Below are 18,954 nucleotides of genomic sequence, written 5' to 3'. Positions count from 1 at the left end.
AGATGTGGCCAGGGCAATAAATTCCAATCTCCGTACTGTGAGACGCCTAAGACAGGGCTACAGGGAGACAGGATGGACAGCTGATCGTCCTCGCAGTGGCAGACCACGTGAAACAACACCTGCACAGGATCGGTACATCGGAACATGACACCTGCGGGACAGATAAAGGATGGCAACAACAACTGCCCGAGTTACACCAGGAAGGCACAATCCCTCCATCAGTGCTCAGACTGTCCACAATTGGCTGAGAGAGGCTGGACTGAGGGATTGTAGGCCTGTTGTAAGGCAGGTCCTCACCAGACATCACCAGCAACAACGTAACCTATGGGTACAAACCCACCGTCGCTGGACCAGACAGGACTGTCAAAAAGTGCTCTTCACTGACGATTGGTGGTTTTGTCTCACCAGGGGTGATGGTTGGATTTGCGTTTGTCGTCGAAGGAATGAGGCCTGCGAGATTGATTTGGCGGTGGAGGGTCCGTCATGGTCTGGGGTGTCACAACATCATCGGACTGAGCTTGTTGTCATTGCAGGCAATCTCAATACTGTGCGTTATAGGGAAGACATCCTCCTCCCTCATTTGGTACCCTTCCTGCAGGCTCATCCTGACATGACCCTCCAGCATGACAATGACACAAGCCATACGGCTCATTCTGTGAGTGATGTCCTGCAAGACAGGAGTGTCAGTGTTCTGCCATGGCCAGCAAAGATCCCGGATCTCAATCACATTGAGCACGTCTAGGATGTTGGATCGGAGGGCGAGGGCCATTCTTCCCAGAAATGTCCAGGAACTTGCAGGTGCTTTGGTGGAAGAGTGGGGTAACATCTCACAGCAAGAACTGGCATATCTGGTGCAGTCCATGAGGAGGAGATGCACTGCAGTACTTAATGCAGCTGGTGGCCACACCAGATACTGACTGTTACTTTTGATTTCGACCCCCCTTTGTTCAGGGACACATTATTCCATTTCTGTTAGTAACATGTCTGTAGAACCTGTTCAGTTTATGTCTCAGTGGTTGAATCTTATGTTCATACAAATATTTATACATTTTCAGTTTGCTGAAAATCAACGCGGTTGACAGTGAGAGGATGTTCCTTTTTTTTGCTGAGTTTAGTAACGTTTAGTGTGGAACAAACAGCTGACTGGAGACGTGACGGCTGGGAAATTGTTCGGTTGAGTCCGTTTCTGCGGTAACATGGACTCTTAACAACGTGATGAAACTTTGTTGCTCCTTGCTGAAACAAGCAAGGTGTTGTCGCAAACGAGTCTCTGGTTGCCTAGGCAACGCCCCCCTCCCTGCAGCAGCAGCACATGCAGTCAGGAGCAGGTTATTTATTATTTTGGTATATTTTATTAGGATCCCCCATTAGCTACTCTTCCTGGGGTTCCACACCAAACATGAAACATGATACAGAATTACATAATACAATAGAACACAGAACACAGAACATGAATGACATAATACAGAATGACATAATATAAAATGACATAATACAGAATGACATAATACAGAATGACATAATACACAATGACATAATACACAATGACATAATACAGAATGACATAATACACAATGACATAATATAGAATGACATAATACAGAATGACATAATACAGAATGACATAATACAGAATGACATAATACAGAATGACATAATACAGAATGACATAATACACAATGACATAATACACAATGACATAATACACAATGACATAATACACAATGACATAATACAGAATGACATAATATAATATAGAATGACATAATACAGAATGACATAATACAGAATGACATAATACAGAATGACATAATACAGAATGACATAATACAGAATGACATAATACAGAATGACATAATATAGAATGACATAATACACAATGACATAATACAGAATGACATAATACAGAATGACATAATACACAATGACATAATATAGAATGACATAATACAGAATGACATAATAATAATAATAATAATAACATAATACAGAATGACATAATACACAATGACATAATATAGAATGACATAATATAGAATGACATAATATAGAATGACATAATATAGAATGACATAATATAGAATGACATAATACAGAATGACATAATACAGAATGACATAATACAGAATGACATAATACAGAATGACATAATACACAATGACATAATATAGAATGACATAATACAGAATGACATAATACACAATGACATAATACACAATGACATAATACAGAATGACATAATACAGAATGACATAATATAGAATGACATAATACAGAATGACATAATACAGAATGACATAATACAGAATGACATATTACACAATGACATAATACAGAATGACATAATACAGAATGACATAATACAGAATGACATAATATAGAATGACATAATACAGAATGACATAATACAGAATGACATAATATAGAATGACATAATATAGAATGACATAATATAGAATGACATAATATAGAATGACATAATATAGAATGACATAATACAGAATGACATAATACAGAATGACATAATACAATAGACATCAATAGACATGAACAGCTCAAGGACAGAACTACACACATATTTAAAAAGGCCCACGTAGCCTACATATCAATGCATACACACATACTATCGAGGTCAAATAGGGGAGAGGTGTCACTTTATCTGTTCTCTGAAACCAGGTTTGCTGTTTATTTGAGCAATATGAGACGGAAGGAAGTTCCATGCAATAAGGGGCTCTATATACATCTGCACATTTTCTTTAATTTGTTCTGGATTTGGGGATTATGAAAAAAAAAACCTGGTGACATGTCTGGTGGGTTATAACGGTGACCGGGGTCAATTTTCCTCACCAATAACCCGCACCCAAAATTCCATGACTGTTCCAGTCCTAATGACATCATCGTATTTCTGGGAGACTTCCTGTTTCTATACTTTTTGTTTTTACCTTTATTTAACATGGCAAGTTTAAGAACAAATTCTTATTTGCAATGACGGCCTACCCCGGCCGACGATGGGCCAATTGTGCACCGCCCTATGGGACTCCCAATCACAGCCAGATGTGATTCAGCCTGGATTTGAAACAGGGACTGTAGTGATGCCTCTAGCACTGAGATGCAGTGTCTTTAATGAGGCCACTCGAAGAATTCAAGGCTTGTCCTTAGTTACACCCATCCTCGAGGACACATTAAAATGATCATGCCACAGCTTTTGTCTATTTGAGAGGGGTTACATTTCCCCTCAGCTGCATCCTTCAGTTTACCAGACAAAGTGTTTGGGTCAGGCTCGTAAAATTACAGATTAGTACCTTTCATTTTCCTCCCAATTATAGTAGATACTAATTACTTTAATTTAAGATTAAATGTGTCCTTTGTTGCTGGGTACTTTAAGAACGTATTAAACCAACTGGCTAATCTTGAAAGTCACAAGTGATCTAATTGGACAATTCATTTTTTTACAAGGTGTGTGAAAAGAGAACAATCTAAAAAATGTCAAAATGTAATTATTTAAGTAACCGTTAACTAGAATGAAATAGGTTGCTGGTGATGAAATAAAAGCTGAATCGTTCTCTTTTAGACTGGGAATGGTTCTCTTTTAGACTGGGAATGGTTCTCTTTTAGACTGGGAATGGTTCTCTTTTAGACTGGGAATGGTTCTCTTTTAGAATGGGAATGGTTCTCTTTTAGACTGGGAATGGTTCTCTTTTAGACTGGGAATCGTTCTCTTTTAGACTGGGAATCGTTCTCTTTTAGACTGGGAATCGTTCTCTTTGAGACTGGGAAACTGTACTCAAATGGGAAACTGTACTCCACTTCATTCAATTGTATTTGAGCCTATTTGACTGAAATTCCCAGTCTTTAAAACCAGTAACATTTCCAGGCAAATTATTTTTTGGCCTAAAATCACAGAAAATCTCACTGGTTCATTTAATCTCCTGCTATTTTGTGCCTTTATTTTTTTCCTTCGCTGTCTGGACAATTTGGCAAAGTTACTCACAGACGGAGGAGAAAGTATTTAACAAGCCACTGTTTCTAGTAAAGTTGTATACAGTATCCTGTCAGTACGGGCCAAGTAGCAACTAGCGTCTTAAACGGTCTATGTTTTCAACCAGAAAGAGGGGCAACGACTCCACAGGACAAGAACCAGCTTGGTCCTTTATTTATCCTTCTGAGCTAATAAATGCTTGGTCGTTGTCCTACGTGTCCTTATGGTGTAGACCGTATCATTCTGTATCCGCAGTCTTCCTTCATACATTAAACATCTCAATTAACCTCTCTTATCTCCACAGTGTAGGTCATATTCTATCCCCACAGTGTAGGTCATATTCTATCCCCACAGTGTAGGTCATATTCTATCTATCCATTAATCCCCACAGTGTAGGTCATATTCTATCAATCCATTAATCCCTACAGTGTAGGTCATATTCTATCTATCCATTAATCCCTACAGTGTAGGTCATATTCTATCTATCCATTAATCTCTACAGTGTAGGTCATATTCTATCTCTACAGTGTAGGTCATATTCTATCAATCCATTAATCCCTACAGTGTAGGTCATATTCTATCAATCCATTAATCCCTACAGTGTAGGTCATATTCTATCAATCCATTAATCCCCACAGTGTAGGTCATATTCTATCAATCCATTAATCCCCACAGTGTAGGTCATATTCTATCAATCCATTAATCCCTTGTAGGTCATATTCTATCTATCCATTAATCCCTACAGTGTAGGTCATAGTCTATCTATCCATTAATCCCTACAGTGTAGGTCATATTCTATCCCTACAGTGTAGGTCATATTCTATCAATCCATTAATCCCCACAGTGTAGGTCATATTCTATCAATCCATTAATCCCCACAGTGTAGGTCATATTCTATCAATCCATTAATCCCTACAGTGTAGGTCATATTCTATCTATCCATTAATCCCTACAGTGTAGGTCATATTCTATCTATCCATTAATCCCTACAGTGTAGGTCATATTCTATCTATCCATTAATCCCTACAGTGTAGGTCATATTCTATCCCCACAGTGTAGGTCATATTCTATCAATCCATTAATCCCTACAGTGTAGGTCATATTCTATCAATCTATTAATCCCCACAGTGTAGGTCATATTCTATCAATCCATTAAACAGTGTAGGTCATATTCTATCAATCCATTAATCCCTACAGTGTAGGTCATATTCTATCAATCCTTTAATCCCTACAGTGTAGGTCATATTCTATCTATCCACTAATCCCTACAGTGTAGGTCATATTCTATCAATTTTAATCCCTACAGTGTAGGTCATATTCTATCTATCCATTAATCCCTACAGTGTAGGTCATATTCTATCAATCCTTTAATCCCTACAGTGTAGGCCATATTCTATCTATCCATTAATCCCTACAGTGTAGGTCATATTCTAAATCCATTAATCCCTACAGTGTAGGCCATATTCTATCTTACATTAATCCCTACAGTTTAATATTCTATCTATCCATTAATCCCTACAGTGTAGGTCATATTCTATCCCCACAGTGTAGGTCATATTCTATCAATCCATTAATCCCTACAGTGTAGGTCATATTCTATCAATCTATTAATCCCCACAGTGTAGGTCATATTCTATCAATCCATTAATCCCTAGAGTGTAGGTCATATTCTATCAATCCATTAATCCCTAGAGTGTAGGTCATATTCTATCAATCCTTTAATCCCTACAGTGTAGGTCATATTCTATCTATCCATTAATCCCTACAGTGTAGGTCATATTCTTCTATCCATTAATCCCTGTGTAGGTCATATTCTATCAATCCTTTAATCCCTACAGTGTAGGTCATATTCTATCTATCCATTAATCCCTACAGTGTAGGTCATATTCTATCTATCCATTAATCCCTACAGTGTAGGTCATATTCTATCCCCACAGTGTAGGTCATATTCAATCAATCCATTAATCCCTACAGTGTAGGTCATATTCTATCAATCCATTAATCCCTACAGTGTAGGTCATATTCTATCAATCCATTAATCCCCACAGTGTAGGTCATATTCTATCAATCCATTAATCCCCACAGTGTAGGTCATATTCTATCAATCCATTAATCCCCACAGTGTAGGTCATATTCTATCAATCCATTAATCCCTACAGTGTAGGTCATATTCTATCTATCCATTAATCCCTACAGTGTAGGTCATATTCTATCTATCCATTAATCCCTACAGTGTAGGTCATATTCTATCCCTACAGTGTAGGTCATATTCTATCAATCCATTAATCCCCACAGTGTAGGTCATATTCTATCAATCCATTAATCCCCACAGTGTAGGTCATATTCTATCAATCCATTAATCCCTACAGTGTAGGTCATATTCTATCTATCCATTAATCCCTACAGTGTAGGTCATATTCTATCTATCCATTAATCCCTACAGTGTAGGTCATATTCTATCTATCCATTAATCCCTACAGTGTAGGTCATATTCTATCCCCACAGTGTAGGTCATTTCTATCAATCCATTAATCCCTACAGTGTAGGTCATATTCTATCAATCTATTAATCCCCACAGTGTACATATTCTATCAATCCATTAATCCCTACAGTGTAGGTCATATTCTATCAATCCATTAATCCCTACAGTGTAGGTCATATTCTATCAATAATCCCTACAGTGTAGGTCATATTCTATCTATCCATTAATCCCTACAGTGTAGGTCATATTCTATCAATCCTTTAATCCCTACAGTGTAGGTCATATTCTATCTATCCATTAATCCCTACAGTGTAGGTCATATTCTATCAATCCTTTAATCCCTACAGTGTAGGCCATATTCTATCTATCCATTAATCCCTACAGTGTAGGTCATATTCTCTCAATCCATTAATCCCTACAGTGTAGGCCATATTCTATCTATACATTAATCCCTACAGTGTAGGTCATATTCTATCTATCCATTAATCCCTACAGTGTAGGTCATATTCTATCCCCACAGTGTAGGTCATATTCTATCAATCCATTAATCCCTACAGTGTAGGTCATATTCTATCAATCTATTAATCCCCACAGTGTAGGTCATATTCTATCAATCCATTAATCCCTACAGTGTAGGTCATATTCTATCAATCCATTAATCCCTACAGTGTAGGTCATATTCTATCAATCCATTAATCCCTACAGTGTAGGTCATATTCTATCTATCCATTAATCCCTAGTGTAGGTCATATTCTATCAATCCATTAATCCCTACAGTGTAGGTCATATTCTATCAATCCATTAATCCCTACAGTGTTGGCCATATTCTATCAATCCATTAATCCCTACAGTGTAGGTCATATTCTATCTATCCATTAATCCCTACAGTGTAGGTCATATTCTATCTATCCATTAATCCCTACAGTGTAGGTCATATTCTATCTATCCATTAATCCCTACAGTGTAGGTCATATTCTATCCCCACAGTGTAGGTCATATTCTATCAATCATTAATCCCTACAGTGTAGGTCATATTCTATCAATCTATTAATCCCCACAGTGTAGGTCATATTCTATCAATCCATTAATCCCTACAGTGTAGGTCATATTCTATCAATCCATTAATCCCTACAGTGTAGGTCATATTCTATCAATCCTTTAATCCCTACAGTGTAGGTCATATTCTATCTATCCATTAATCCCTACAGTGTAGGTCATATTCTATCAATCCTTTAATCCCTACAGTGTAGGTCATATTCTATCTATCCATTAATCCCTACAGTGTAGGTCATATTCTATCAATCCTTTAATCCCTACAGTGTAGGCCATATTCTATCTATCCATTAATCCCTACAGTGTAGGTCATATTCTATCAATCCATTAATCCCTACAGTGTAGGCCATATTCTATCTATCCATTAATCCCTACAGTGTAGGCCCTAATCTCTCAGCTATTCATCTATCTCTACAGGGTACATGCTGTACTTGCTGTATTCACACACTAAACATCTCAACTCCACCAATGGATAGAACTGAAACGTATCCCGTTTCCACATCTATAGACAGTGTTTTGTACCGCTACAGCTATTGACCTAGTTGTTGTATTCCTTTTGTTGTTCAATCAATCCAATTTCAAATCAAATTTATTTATAAAGGCCTTCTAACATTAGCTGATATATCAAAGTGTGGACAGAAACCAGCCTAAAACCCCAAAACAGCAAGCAATGCAGGTGTTGAAGCACGGTGGCTCGGGAAAACTCCCCTAGAAAGGCCAGAACCTAAGAAGAAACCTAGAGATGCAGGTGTAGAAGCACGGTGGCTAGGAAAAACTCCCTAGAAAGGCCAGAACCTAGGAAGAAACCTAGAGAGGAACCAGGCTATGAGGGGTGGGCCAGTTCTCTGTTGATTTATTGTCAATACTGTGGATTATCTGGTTTAAACAGTAAACAGTTTAGGACAGTAGCTTAGGACAGTAGTTTAGGACAGTAGGGTTAGGACAGTAGTTTAGGACATACGTTTAGGACAGTAGCTTAGGACAGTAGCTTAGGACAGTAGGGTTAGGACAGTAGTTTAGGACAGAAGTTTAGGACAGTAGTTTAGGACAGTAGCTGAGGACAGTAGTTTAGGACAGTACCTTAGGACAGTAGTTTAGGACAGTAGATTAGGACAGTAGCTGAGGACAGTAGTTTAGGACAGTAGATTAGGACAGTATCTTAGGACAGTAGCTTAGGACAGTAGTTTAGGACATGAGTTTAGGACAGTAGCTTAGGACAGTAGCTGAGGACAGTAGTTTAGGACAGTACCTTAGGACAGTAGTTTAGGACAGTAGTTTAGGACAGTAGTTTAGGACAGTAGTTTAGGACAGTAGTTTAGGACAGTAGATTAGGACAGTAGTTTAGGACAGTAGTTTAGGACAGTAGATTAGGACAGTAGTTTAGGACAGTAGGTTAGGACAGTAGATTAGGACAGTAGTTTAGGACAGTAGATTAGGACAGTAGTTTAGGACAGTAGGTTAGGACAGTAGATTAGGACAGTAGATTAGGACAGTAGATTAGGACAGTATATTAGGACAGTAGATTAGGACAGTAGTTTAGGACAGGAGATTAGGACAGTAGATTAGGAAAGTTGATTAGGACAGTAGATTAGGACAGTAGTTTAGGACAGTAGTTTAGGACAGCGGTTTAGGACAGTAGTTTAGGACAGTAGATTAGGACAGTAGTTTAGGACAGTAGATTAGGACAGTAGATTAGGACAGTAGATTAGGGCAGTAGATTAGGACAGCAGTTTAGGACAGTAGTTTAGGACAGTAGTTGAGGACAGTAGTTTAGGAGTGTAGTTTAGGACAGTAGATTAGGACTGTAGTTTAGGACAGTAGCATCTATGGAGACCCCTTGGAAGTGTCCAAAATGGCACCCTATTCCCAATGAGGTGCACTACATAGGGAATAGGCATGCGGTTCCATCTGGAATTCAAACACTTTCGAAGACGTGTCTGTCTTTCCAAAATGGCCTTGAATTTGGATGTGTTTGTCAACGGTGCGCCGCCCTAAGGAACCAGGCTCTAAGGGAACCTAGAGAGAAAACCTGCTCCAGAGCGCTCAGGACCTCAGACTGTCAATCAAGATTCCCATAGGATGGTGTAATACAGCCTGGAGTCGAACCAGGAACTGTAGTGAGCATTGAGATGCAGAGCCTTTAGACCGCTGTGCCACTTGGGAGCGTGTGGAAAATCAATTTACGTGAGGTTTGATGTGTCTGTCTTTCCAAAATGGCCTTGAATTTGGTGTGTGTTTGTCAACGTGTGTGTGTGTGTGTGTGGAACCAGTGTGTGTAGGCTCTGTGTGTGTGCACGTGTGTGTGCACCTGTCTGTGTGAGCGTGTGTGGACCTCAGACTGTCAATCAAGATTCCCATAGGATGGTGTAATATAGCCTGGAGTCGAACCAGGAACTGTAGTGAGCATTGAGATGCAGAGCCTTTAGATCGGTTAAGTCACCTGGGAAGAGTTGCATGCTGGGAGCGCTGATCTGGGCCTGCTTCCCCACACGGAAGGCTATGTCAGGTTTAGATCCTCTCCGGTGAGCGCAGAAGCCCGTGACTTTACGGACGCCATCCGGAGAGCTGTGGAAGTCCAGAGCCTTGAGTACATCCACTGGGTCAGCTGTGAAGAGAGGAGAGGGACAAGTGTTTTGTCATTTATAAATAAAGAGAAAGTTCATATGGGAGCAGTATAGCAAATGTACTGTATTGTCGATTTTTTTTATAGATTTGTTTTATACCTCAGGGGTGAGGATATAGTATCCTCTTTATAGCTTTGACCTCAAGAGGTTAAGTACAAAAAAAAAGGAGTTTCATAAAAGCACAAACCCATAAAAGCAAATATTACTCGCTTTAATCTAGCATGAAAGCTATTAAATGAATATATATAGCTTTCACCTCACAGTTTAAGTATATTACTGTTGTAATTACCAATGGTATTAACTATCAACTACGTTTTAAGTAGTGGTAGAACTGAAGCCTGAAAAGGACAGGAAATTCACATGAGCACCACAATGTCTACTCCCACACACCCATGTGCTCTACCAAGGTTTTCCAGCACACAGCTTTTGATAGGGCCGTCTGTTTGAAGCAGTAGCTCGGTTGCTTTGCCATAGAACAACACTCAACAAAAAGGATGGAGGTTTTGACGTTTTCCAAGAAGATGGACATGTTTTACTGCACGTGAAGAGAAAATCTACCCATACGGACACCAGTGTTTTTAATGCAGAAACCTGGGCGGTGGGCCTGTAAAGATGATTAGGGGCCATCTAATCGGTTTAATAGCCTATATGGGGTCCACTCTACAAAACCACAGTTACAGACCCACAGGAAGGGAGGTTAAGAGAGGGGGAGAGACAGAGAGAGAGAGAGAGCAGGGGAGAGAGAGACAGAGAAAGAGTGAGAGGAGAGAGAGGAGAGAGAGAGATAGAGAGAGAGAGAGAGAGAGAGAGAGAGAGAGAGAGAGAGAGAGAGAGAGAGAGAGAGAGAGAGAGAGAGAGAGAGAGAGAGAGAGAGAGAGAGAGAGAGAGAGAGAGAGAGAGAGAGAGAGAGAGAGAGAGAGAGAGAGAGAGAGTTGGAGAAAGAGAGAGAGAGGATAAAACACCTTTGGGTCTGCAACAGTAGGGTTGAGGTTTTACAGGCAATTTAACACCACTGAGAACCTTTCCCATTAAATGGAAAAGGAACTGAAGTAGTGTCTTTTGTTGTTTCATACACTGTTACAACTGTTACACATACTATGGTCTGTGTCTCTCTCTCTTCTCTCTCTCTCTCCTGTTCCTCTCACTATCGCTCTCCTTTTTCTATCTCTCTCTCAACTGACTAGCTGTATCAGCAAAGACGAGAGGAATTCTCTAACTATTTAATTGACTTAGTTCCCCTCCCTCCCTCCCCCGAGGGTCACAGTGATATACAGTATGGTTATGGGGAATTTCAAGCAGGCTAATAGCAGCACTAGGTTTTAAAGGAGCCGTACGCACAGGGGGTCTCTTCACTTCTCACTAATACATTGAAAACGTCCCGCATGGAACCAACCCATAGGCCTCTGCTCAAAAGTAGTGCACTATATAGGGAATAGGATGCAATTTGGGACGCAGGCATTGACAAAGTTCCAGTAACCAGATGATTTGTGTGGATCCTTTTCTAAAGGGAGACCGAATATAGACGTTACTGTTACTGAAGGATCAGCTCACTAAGGATCATGGTCCAAACACAGTGGTGAAGGGGGCCTGAGAGGGCCTGAGAGGGCCTGAGAGAGCCTGAGAGAGGGCCTGAGAGGGCCTGAGAGAGGGCCTGAGAGGGCCTGAGAGGGCCTGAGAGAGAGGGCCTGAGAGGGCCTGAGAGGGCCTGAGAGGGGGCCTGAGAGGGCCTGAGAGAGAGGGCCTGAGAGAGAGGGCCTGAGAGAGAGGGCCTGAGAGGGCCTGAGAGGGCCTGAGAGAGAGGGCCTGAGAGAGAGGGCCTGAGAGAGAGGGCCTGAGAGGGCCTGAGAGGGCCTGAGAGAGAGGGCCTGAGAGGGCCTGAGAGGGCCTGAGAGGGCCTGAGAGAGAGGGCCTGAAGGGCCTGAGAGGGCCTGAGAGGGCCTGAGAGAGAGGGCCTGAGAGAGAGGGCCTGAGAGGGCCTGAGAGAGAGGGCCTGAGAGGGCCTGAGAGAGAGGGCCTGAGAGGGCCTGAGAGAGAGTGCCTGAGAGAGAGGGCCTGAGAGGGCCTGAGAGGGCCTGAGAGGGCCTGAGAGGGCCTCTTCCCCAGAAGGAGACCGAGAACATGTCAACCACATCGCCTATCGTTATTCGCCCTCCTATTAACCAGAATGACAGTGACACACGGAACCATGATACGGAAATATGAACCAACTATCGACATCACTGGGGCCAAGCTCCCTGCCATCCAGGACCTCTATGCCAATTGTATTTCGTCTTTATTTCACTAGGAAGTCAAAACCAGGCGGTGTCAGAGGAAGACTCCCCCCCCCCCCAAAAAAAAAATAGTCAAAGATTCCAACCACCCAAGTCACAGACTGTTCTCTCTGCTACCTCACGACGATGCACCAATTTTTGTTTTACCAACAGGACCCTGAACAGCTTCTACTCCCAAGCTATTAGACTGCTCAATAGTTATTTAAATAGTTATTTAAATAGTTATCTGGACTACCTGCATTGACCCTTGTTGCACTAACTTTGTTTTTGACTCTTCACTGCTGCTACTGTTACCTACTGTTTACCATGTTTCCTAGTTATATGTGTAGTACAAATCTACCTCAATTACCTCGTACCCCTGCACATCCAACTCAGTAACTATAGTACCCCCTTTCACAACAAAATGCAGAGGTTAAGACAAAATAAAAACATCTATAAATGAATAGAAAATAAAGAAGGTGATCTAACAGCACTTTCATCACGTTTCACATCTGGGCTTCGTTCCCAGACGGCAGCCTATTCCCTATATAGTGCACTACTTTTGACCAGAGCCCTATGGCAGCCTATTCCCTATATAGTGCACTACTTTAGACCAGAGCCCTATGGCAGCCTATTCCCTATATAGTGCACTACTTTAGACCAGAGCCCTATGGCAGCCTATTCCCTAGTGCACTACTTTAGCCCTATGGCAGCCTATTCCCTATATAGTGCACTACTTTAGACCAGAGCCCTATGGCAGCCTATTCCCTATATAGTGCACTACTTTAGACCAGAGCCCTATGGCAGCCTATTCCCTATATAGTGCACTACTTTAGACCAGAGCCCTATGGCAGCCTATTCCCTATATAGTGCACTACTTTAGACCAGAGCCCTATGGCAGCCTATTCCCTATATAGTGCACTACTTTAGACCAGAGCCCTATGGCAGCCTATTCCCTATATAGTGCACTACTTTAGACCAGAGCCCTATGGCAGCCTATTCCCTATATAGTGCACTACTTTAGACCAGAGCCCTATGGCAGCCTATTCCCTATATAGTGCACTACTTTAGACCAGAGCCCTATGGCAGCCTATTCCCTATATAGTGCACTACTTTAGACCAGAGCCCTATGGCAGCCTATTCCCTATATAGTGCACTACTTTAGACCAGAGCCCTATGGCAGCCTATTCCCTATATAGTGCACTACTTTAGACCAGAGCCCTATGGCAGCCTATTCCCTATATAGTGCACTTTGTTTGGAATTGCAGCCCTTGTCTCTGAACCCCTCATCTTATAAGACAAACTAAACCCAGAATAAATATATTTTTTAAAATGATCCTCCAGCCATCCAGCCATCCCCAACAGCATGGGGTAATCTTGTCTGGACAGAAAGGAAGAACAAAAAATGTCACCCTAAAACAAACCCTTTACAGGGGCGGACTGGCCATAGGGCATTTCCGGGCAAATGCCAGATGGGCTGGTCCATTTTTAACCCAGTGGGTCAGTCTAAATTAGGGCTTTGGTGTAAAAGTATTATTCTATGGAGAATAATGGGGGGGGGGGGTGTGGGGGGGCACGAGTGGAACAAAATGGTCCGGGATCATTTCTGGTCTCAGTCCATCCCTTACATCATCCCTATGTCACCCCTATGTCATCCTTATGTCACCCCTCTGTCCTTCTGTTACCGGGTCAACGGACAGGAAGCAGCGCCTTCCAAAGTATAATAAATAACAATAATAAAGTAACACGATCTGACAAGAATGGAGTCTTCCCGAAGTCTCTCTAGTCTGGTCGCATAAAGGCTTCATAGAAAGAGAACTAGAAGGAGGAATTTAACATGCAATCTCACTGCATTGATGATAAAGATCAGCAGGGTTCTCAGACAGTTGGATTCATTGAAAGAATAGAAACCTAACGGGTTTAGTCCCAAATATCACTCAAAGAAGAATCTAGAGGAAACGGAAGGGTACTCCCCCACATCGACAGGGCTGTGGGGGGGGGGGGGGGGAGTGGGTCAAGGGCTTCAAGTTCCTCAGTGTCAACATCACTAAGGATCTATCGTAGACAAAACACGACAACGCCTCTTTCCCATCAGGAGGAAGAAAAGATTTGGCGTGGGGCCCTCGGATCCTCTAGAAGTTCTACAGCTACACCATCGAGAGCATCTTGACTGGCTGCATCACTGCTTGGCATCTGACCGCAAGGCGGTACAGAGGGTGGTGAGTACGGCCCAGTACATCACTGGGGCCGACCCGCCTGTCATCCAGGACCTCTATACCAGGCGGTGTCAGAGGAACGCACCGAAACATTGTCAAAGACTCCAGCCACCCAAGTCACAGACTGTTCTCTCTGCCACCAATGCACAAGGCCTGGAGCCGACACGACCCTGAACAGCTTCTACCCCCACGCCATAAGACCGCGACCCTGAACAGCTTCTACCCCCACGCCATAAGACCGCGACCCTGAACAGCTTCTACCCCCACGCCATAAGACCGCGACCCTGAACAGCTTCTACCCCCACGCCATAAGACCGCGACCCTAAACAGCTTCTACCACCACGCCATAAGACCGCGACCCTGAACAGCTTCTACCCCCACGCCATAAGACCGCGACCCTAAACAGCTTCTACCACCACGCCATAAGACCGCGACCCTGAACAGCTTCTACCCCCACGCCATAAGACCGCGACCCTAAACAGCTTCTACCACCACGCCATAAGACCGCGACCCTGAACAGCTTCTACCACCACGCCATAAGACCGCGACCCTAAACAGCTTCTACCACCACGCCATAAGACCGCGACCCTGAACAGCTTCTACCACCACGCCATAAGACCGCGACCCTGAACAGCTTCTACCCCCACGCCATAAGACCGCGACCCTAAACAGCTTCTACCACCACGCCATAAGACCCGACCCTAAACAGCTTCTACCCCCACGCCATAAGACCGCGACCCTGAACAGCTTCTACCCCCACGCCATAAGACGGCGACCCTGAACAGCTTCTACCACCACGCCATAAGACCGCGACCCTGAACAGCTTCTACCCCCATGCCATAAGACCCCCCTGAACAGCTTCTACCCCCACGCCATAAGACCGCGACCCTGAACAGCTTCTACCCCCACGCCATAAGACCGCGACCCTGAACAGCTTCTACCCCCACGCCATTAGACCGCGACCCTAAACAGCTTCTACCACCACGCCATAAGACCGCGACCCTGAACAGCTTCTACCCCCACGCCATAAGACCGCGACCCTGAACAGCCTCTACCCCCACGCCATAAGACCGCGACCCTGAACAGCTTCTACCCCCACGCCATAAGACCGCGACCCTGAACAGCTTCTACCCCCACGCCATAAGACCGCGACCCTGAACAGCTTCTACCCCCACGCCATAAGACCGCGACCCTAAACAGCTTCTACCCCCACGCCATAAGACCGCGACCCTGAACAGCTTCTACCCCCACGCCATAAGACCGCGACCCTGAACAGCTTCTACCACCACGCCATAAGACCGCGACCCTAAACAGCTTCTACCACCACGCCATAAGACCGCGACCCTAAACAGCTTCTACCCCCACGCCATAAGACCGCGACCCTGAACAGCTTCTACCCCCACGCCATAAGACCGCGACCCTGAACAGCTTCTACCACCACGCCATAAGACCGCGACCCTGAACAGCTTCTACCTCCATAAGACTGTTAAATAGGTAGTTAATTAACCAAATAACTACCTGCATTGACCTTTTTTTTGCACAAACTTTTTTTTGACTCATCACATACACTGCTGCTACTGTTTATCATCTGTCACTTTACCCCTACCTATATGTACATATCTACCTCAATTACCTCATACCCCTGCACATTGACTCAGCACTGGTACCTGTTTACCCCTACCTATATGTACATATCTACCTCAATTACCTCATACCCCTGCACATTGACTCAGCACTGGTACCTGTTTACCCCTACCTATATGTACATATCTACCTCAATTAACTCATACCCCTGCACATTGACTCAGCACTGGTACCTGTTTACCCCTACCTATATGTACATATCTACCTCAATTACCTCATACCCCTGCACATTGACTCAGCACTGGTACCTGTTTACCCCTACCTATATGTACATATCTACCTCAGTTACCTCATACCCCTGCACATTGACTCAGCACTGGTACCTGTTTACCCCTATCTATATGTACATATCTACCTCAATTACCTCATACCCCTGCACATTGACTCAGCACTGGTACCTGTTTACCCCTACCTATATGTACATATCTACCTCAATTACCTCATACCCCTGCACATTGACTCAGCACTGGTACCTGTTAGTCTACACCTGTTGTTTATGACAAATAACATTTTATTTTATTTGAATTTATTATTATTTTTATTTTTTATTAACTATTATTATTTATTTATTTTATTCTTATTGCAATATTCTCACTATATGATGATAAAAATGGTGCTAATCTCAGAGTGTTTGGATCAGTGGAAGTAGTATAGGTCTTTGTAGATCTAAAGATAGACCTAAGGAATTTAATATGCAATCTTCTGACGGAGGAAATCTTACTCGAAGAAGGAATTTATTAAGTGACCTGACTGAAGGGTGATACAAGCTAATGGGGTTCTCAGTGTGTTGAATCCCCACTGACCAAGTTAAACAGGAAGACGTTTTGATCCCTCTCTCTCTTTCTCTCTCTCTCTCTGCCTCTCTCTCTCTCTACCTCTCTCTCTCTCTCTCTCTCTCTCTCTCTCTCTCTCTCTCTACCTCTCTCTCTACCTCTCTCTCTCTACCTCTCTCTCTCTCCCTCTCTCTCTCCTCTCTCTCTCTCTGCCTCTCTCTCTCTACCTCTCTCTAACTGCCTCTCTCTCTCTCTCTCTCTCTCTCTCTCTCTCTCTCTCTCTCTCTCTCTCTCTCTCTCTCTCTCTACCTCTCTCTCTACCTCTCTCTCTACCTCTCTCTCTACCTCTCTCTCTACCTCTCTCTCTCTGCCTCTCTCTCTGCCCCTCTCTCTCTCTCTCTGCCCCTCTCTCTCTCTCTCTCTCTCTCTCTCTGCCACTCTCTCTCTCTGCCTCTCTCTCTCTCTGCCTCTCTCTCTCTCTGCCTCTCTCTCTCTGCCTCTCTCTCTCTCTCTGCCCCTCTCTCTCTCTCTCTGCCCCTCTCTCTCTCTCTCTGTCTGTCTGTCTGTCTGTCTGTCTGTCTGTCTGTCTGTCTGTCTGTCTGTCTGTCTGTCTGTCTGTCTGTCTGTCTGTCTGTCTGTCTGTCTGTCTGTCTGTCTGTCTGTCTGTCTGTCTGTCTGTCTGTCTCTCTGTCTGTCTCTCCTCTCTCTCTCTCTCTCTCTCTCTCTCTCGCTATCTCTATCTCTCTCTCTGTTTATCTCTCTCTCTCTCCCTCTCTCTCTCTCTCTCTCTCTCTCTCTCTCTCTCTCTCTCGCTCTCTCTCTCTCTCTGTGTTTATCTCTCTCTCTCCCTCTGTGCTCCTGGGAAAGTATTTCACAGGGCTTAATAATGAAGCCTTTCTTATAAAGCCATGATATATCTCTGAGTCACTTATAAGACATCATAAAGTACAATGAAACCAGTGGAGTCTTGGCCAAAATACACAGACGAAGGATTAACAGACTTTATGGATGGAATAAAGCATAGAAAAAGAATAACTATTGTAGAAAGTCGTTCTATTTCTAAATCATTCTATTTCTAAATCGTTCTATTTCTAAGGTCAAAAAAAATATTCTCAAGATTCAGAATAATGTAATTTGTCAAGTTGAAATAACAGCGATGTAAACTTTGTATAAACTGGATATTTAACTTTCGTCAAGGACCTCTCTCTCTCTACATTTTTTGGAAAGTGGGTTGTCCGATTAGAAAGAGACTGTTAACTTTGGACAGAAGCCGAGGTATCATTACTCTGCAGACATTTCCCCTACTCTTAAATCCATTTCAACCACACCTACTCATAAAGAGATTTAAATAATCTGATTTTATCACCTTAAAAGAATATCACTGTTTAGATTTTTCATCATATTATATTTTCATAATCTCCCGAGTAACATCTGGCTGGTTGAGGACAGGAAGTGCTGATCTGGAAGTTTCTTGTTCCTGCTTGGAGGCCAGGTGGAGGTCCTGGGGGCGTGGCTAGTCAACATGCTGAACACATTAGGAGGCCTGACACCACTTCCTATACCCAGACCTCTCTTTCTCTCTCCATCTGTCTCTCCCTGTCTTTCTCTCTCCATCTGTCTCTCTTTCTCTATGTCCCTCTGTCTCTCCCTCTCTTTCTCTCTCCATCTGTCTCTCCCTGTCTTTCTCTCTCCATCTGTCTCTCCCTCTCTTTCTCTCTGTCCCTCTCTGTCTCTCCATCTCCCCGTCTTTCTCTCTCCCTCTCCCTCTCTTTCTCTCTGTCCCTCTGTCTCTCCCTCTCTTTCTCTCTCCATCTGTCTCTCCCTCTCTTTCTCTCTGTCCCTCTCTGTCTCTCCATCTCCCTGTCTTTCTCTCTCCCTCTCCCTCTCTTTCTCTCTGTCTCTCTGTCTCTCCCTCTCTCTCTGTCCCTCTGTCT

General features: G+C 43.1%; 1 protein-coding gene across 1 annotated transcript in view; it reads right to left on the bottom strand.

The window, feature by feature from the left end:
• LOC124042182 (collagen alpha-1(XI) chain-like) overlaps window positions 1-18,954 on the bottom strand; it is a 202,892-nt gene that overhangs the window by 172,509 nt on the left and 11,429 nt on the right. Inside the window, exon 2 of the mRNA XM_046360585.1 lies at window positions 9,955-10,119. Coding sequence (XP_046216541.1) covers window positions 9,955-10,119 — 165 coding nt within the window. The remainder of the gene's footprint in view (window positions 1-9,954; window positions 10,120-18,954) is intronic.

The sequence above is a fragment of the Oncorhynchus gorbuscha genome, linkage group LG08 (genome assembly GCF_021184085.1).
Source record: "Oncorhynchus gorbuscha isolate QuinsamMale2020 ecotype Even-year linkage group LG08, OgorEven_v1.0, whole genome shotgun sequence".
Classification (NCBI taxonomy): Eukaryota; Metazoa; Chordata; class Actinopteri; order Salmoniformes; family Salmonidae; genus Oncorhynchus; species Oncorhynchus gorbuscha.
The sequence above is the reverse complement of the archived record's forward strand: the minus strand, read 5'-3'. Positions and strand labels throughout refer to the sequence as shown.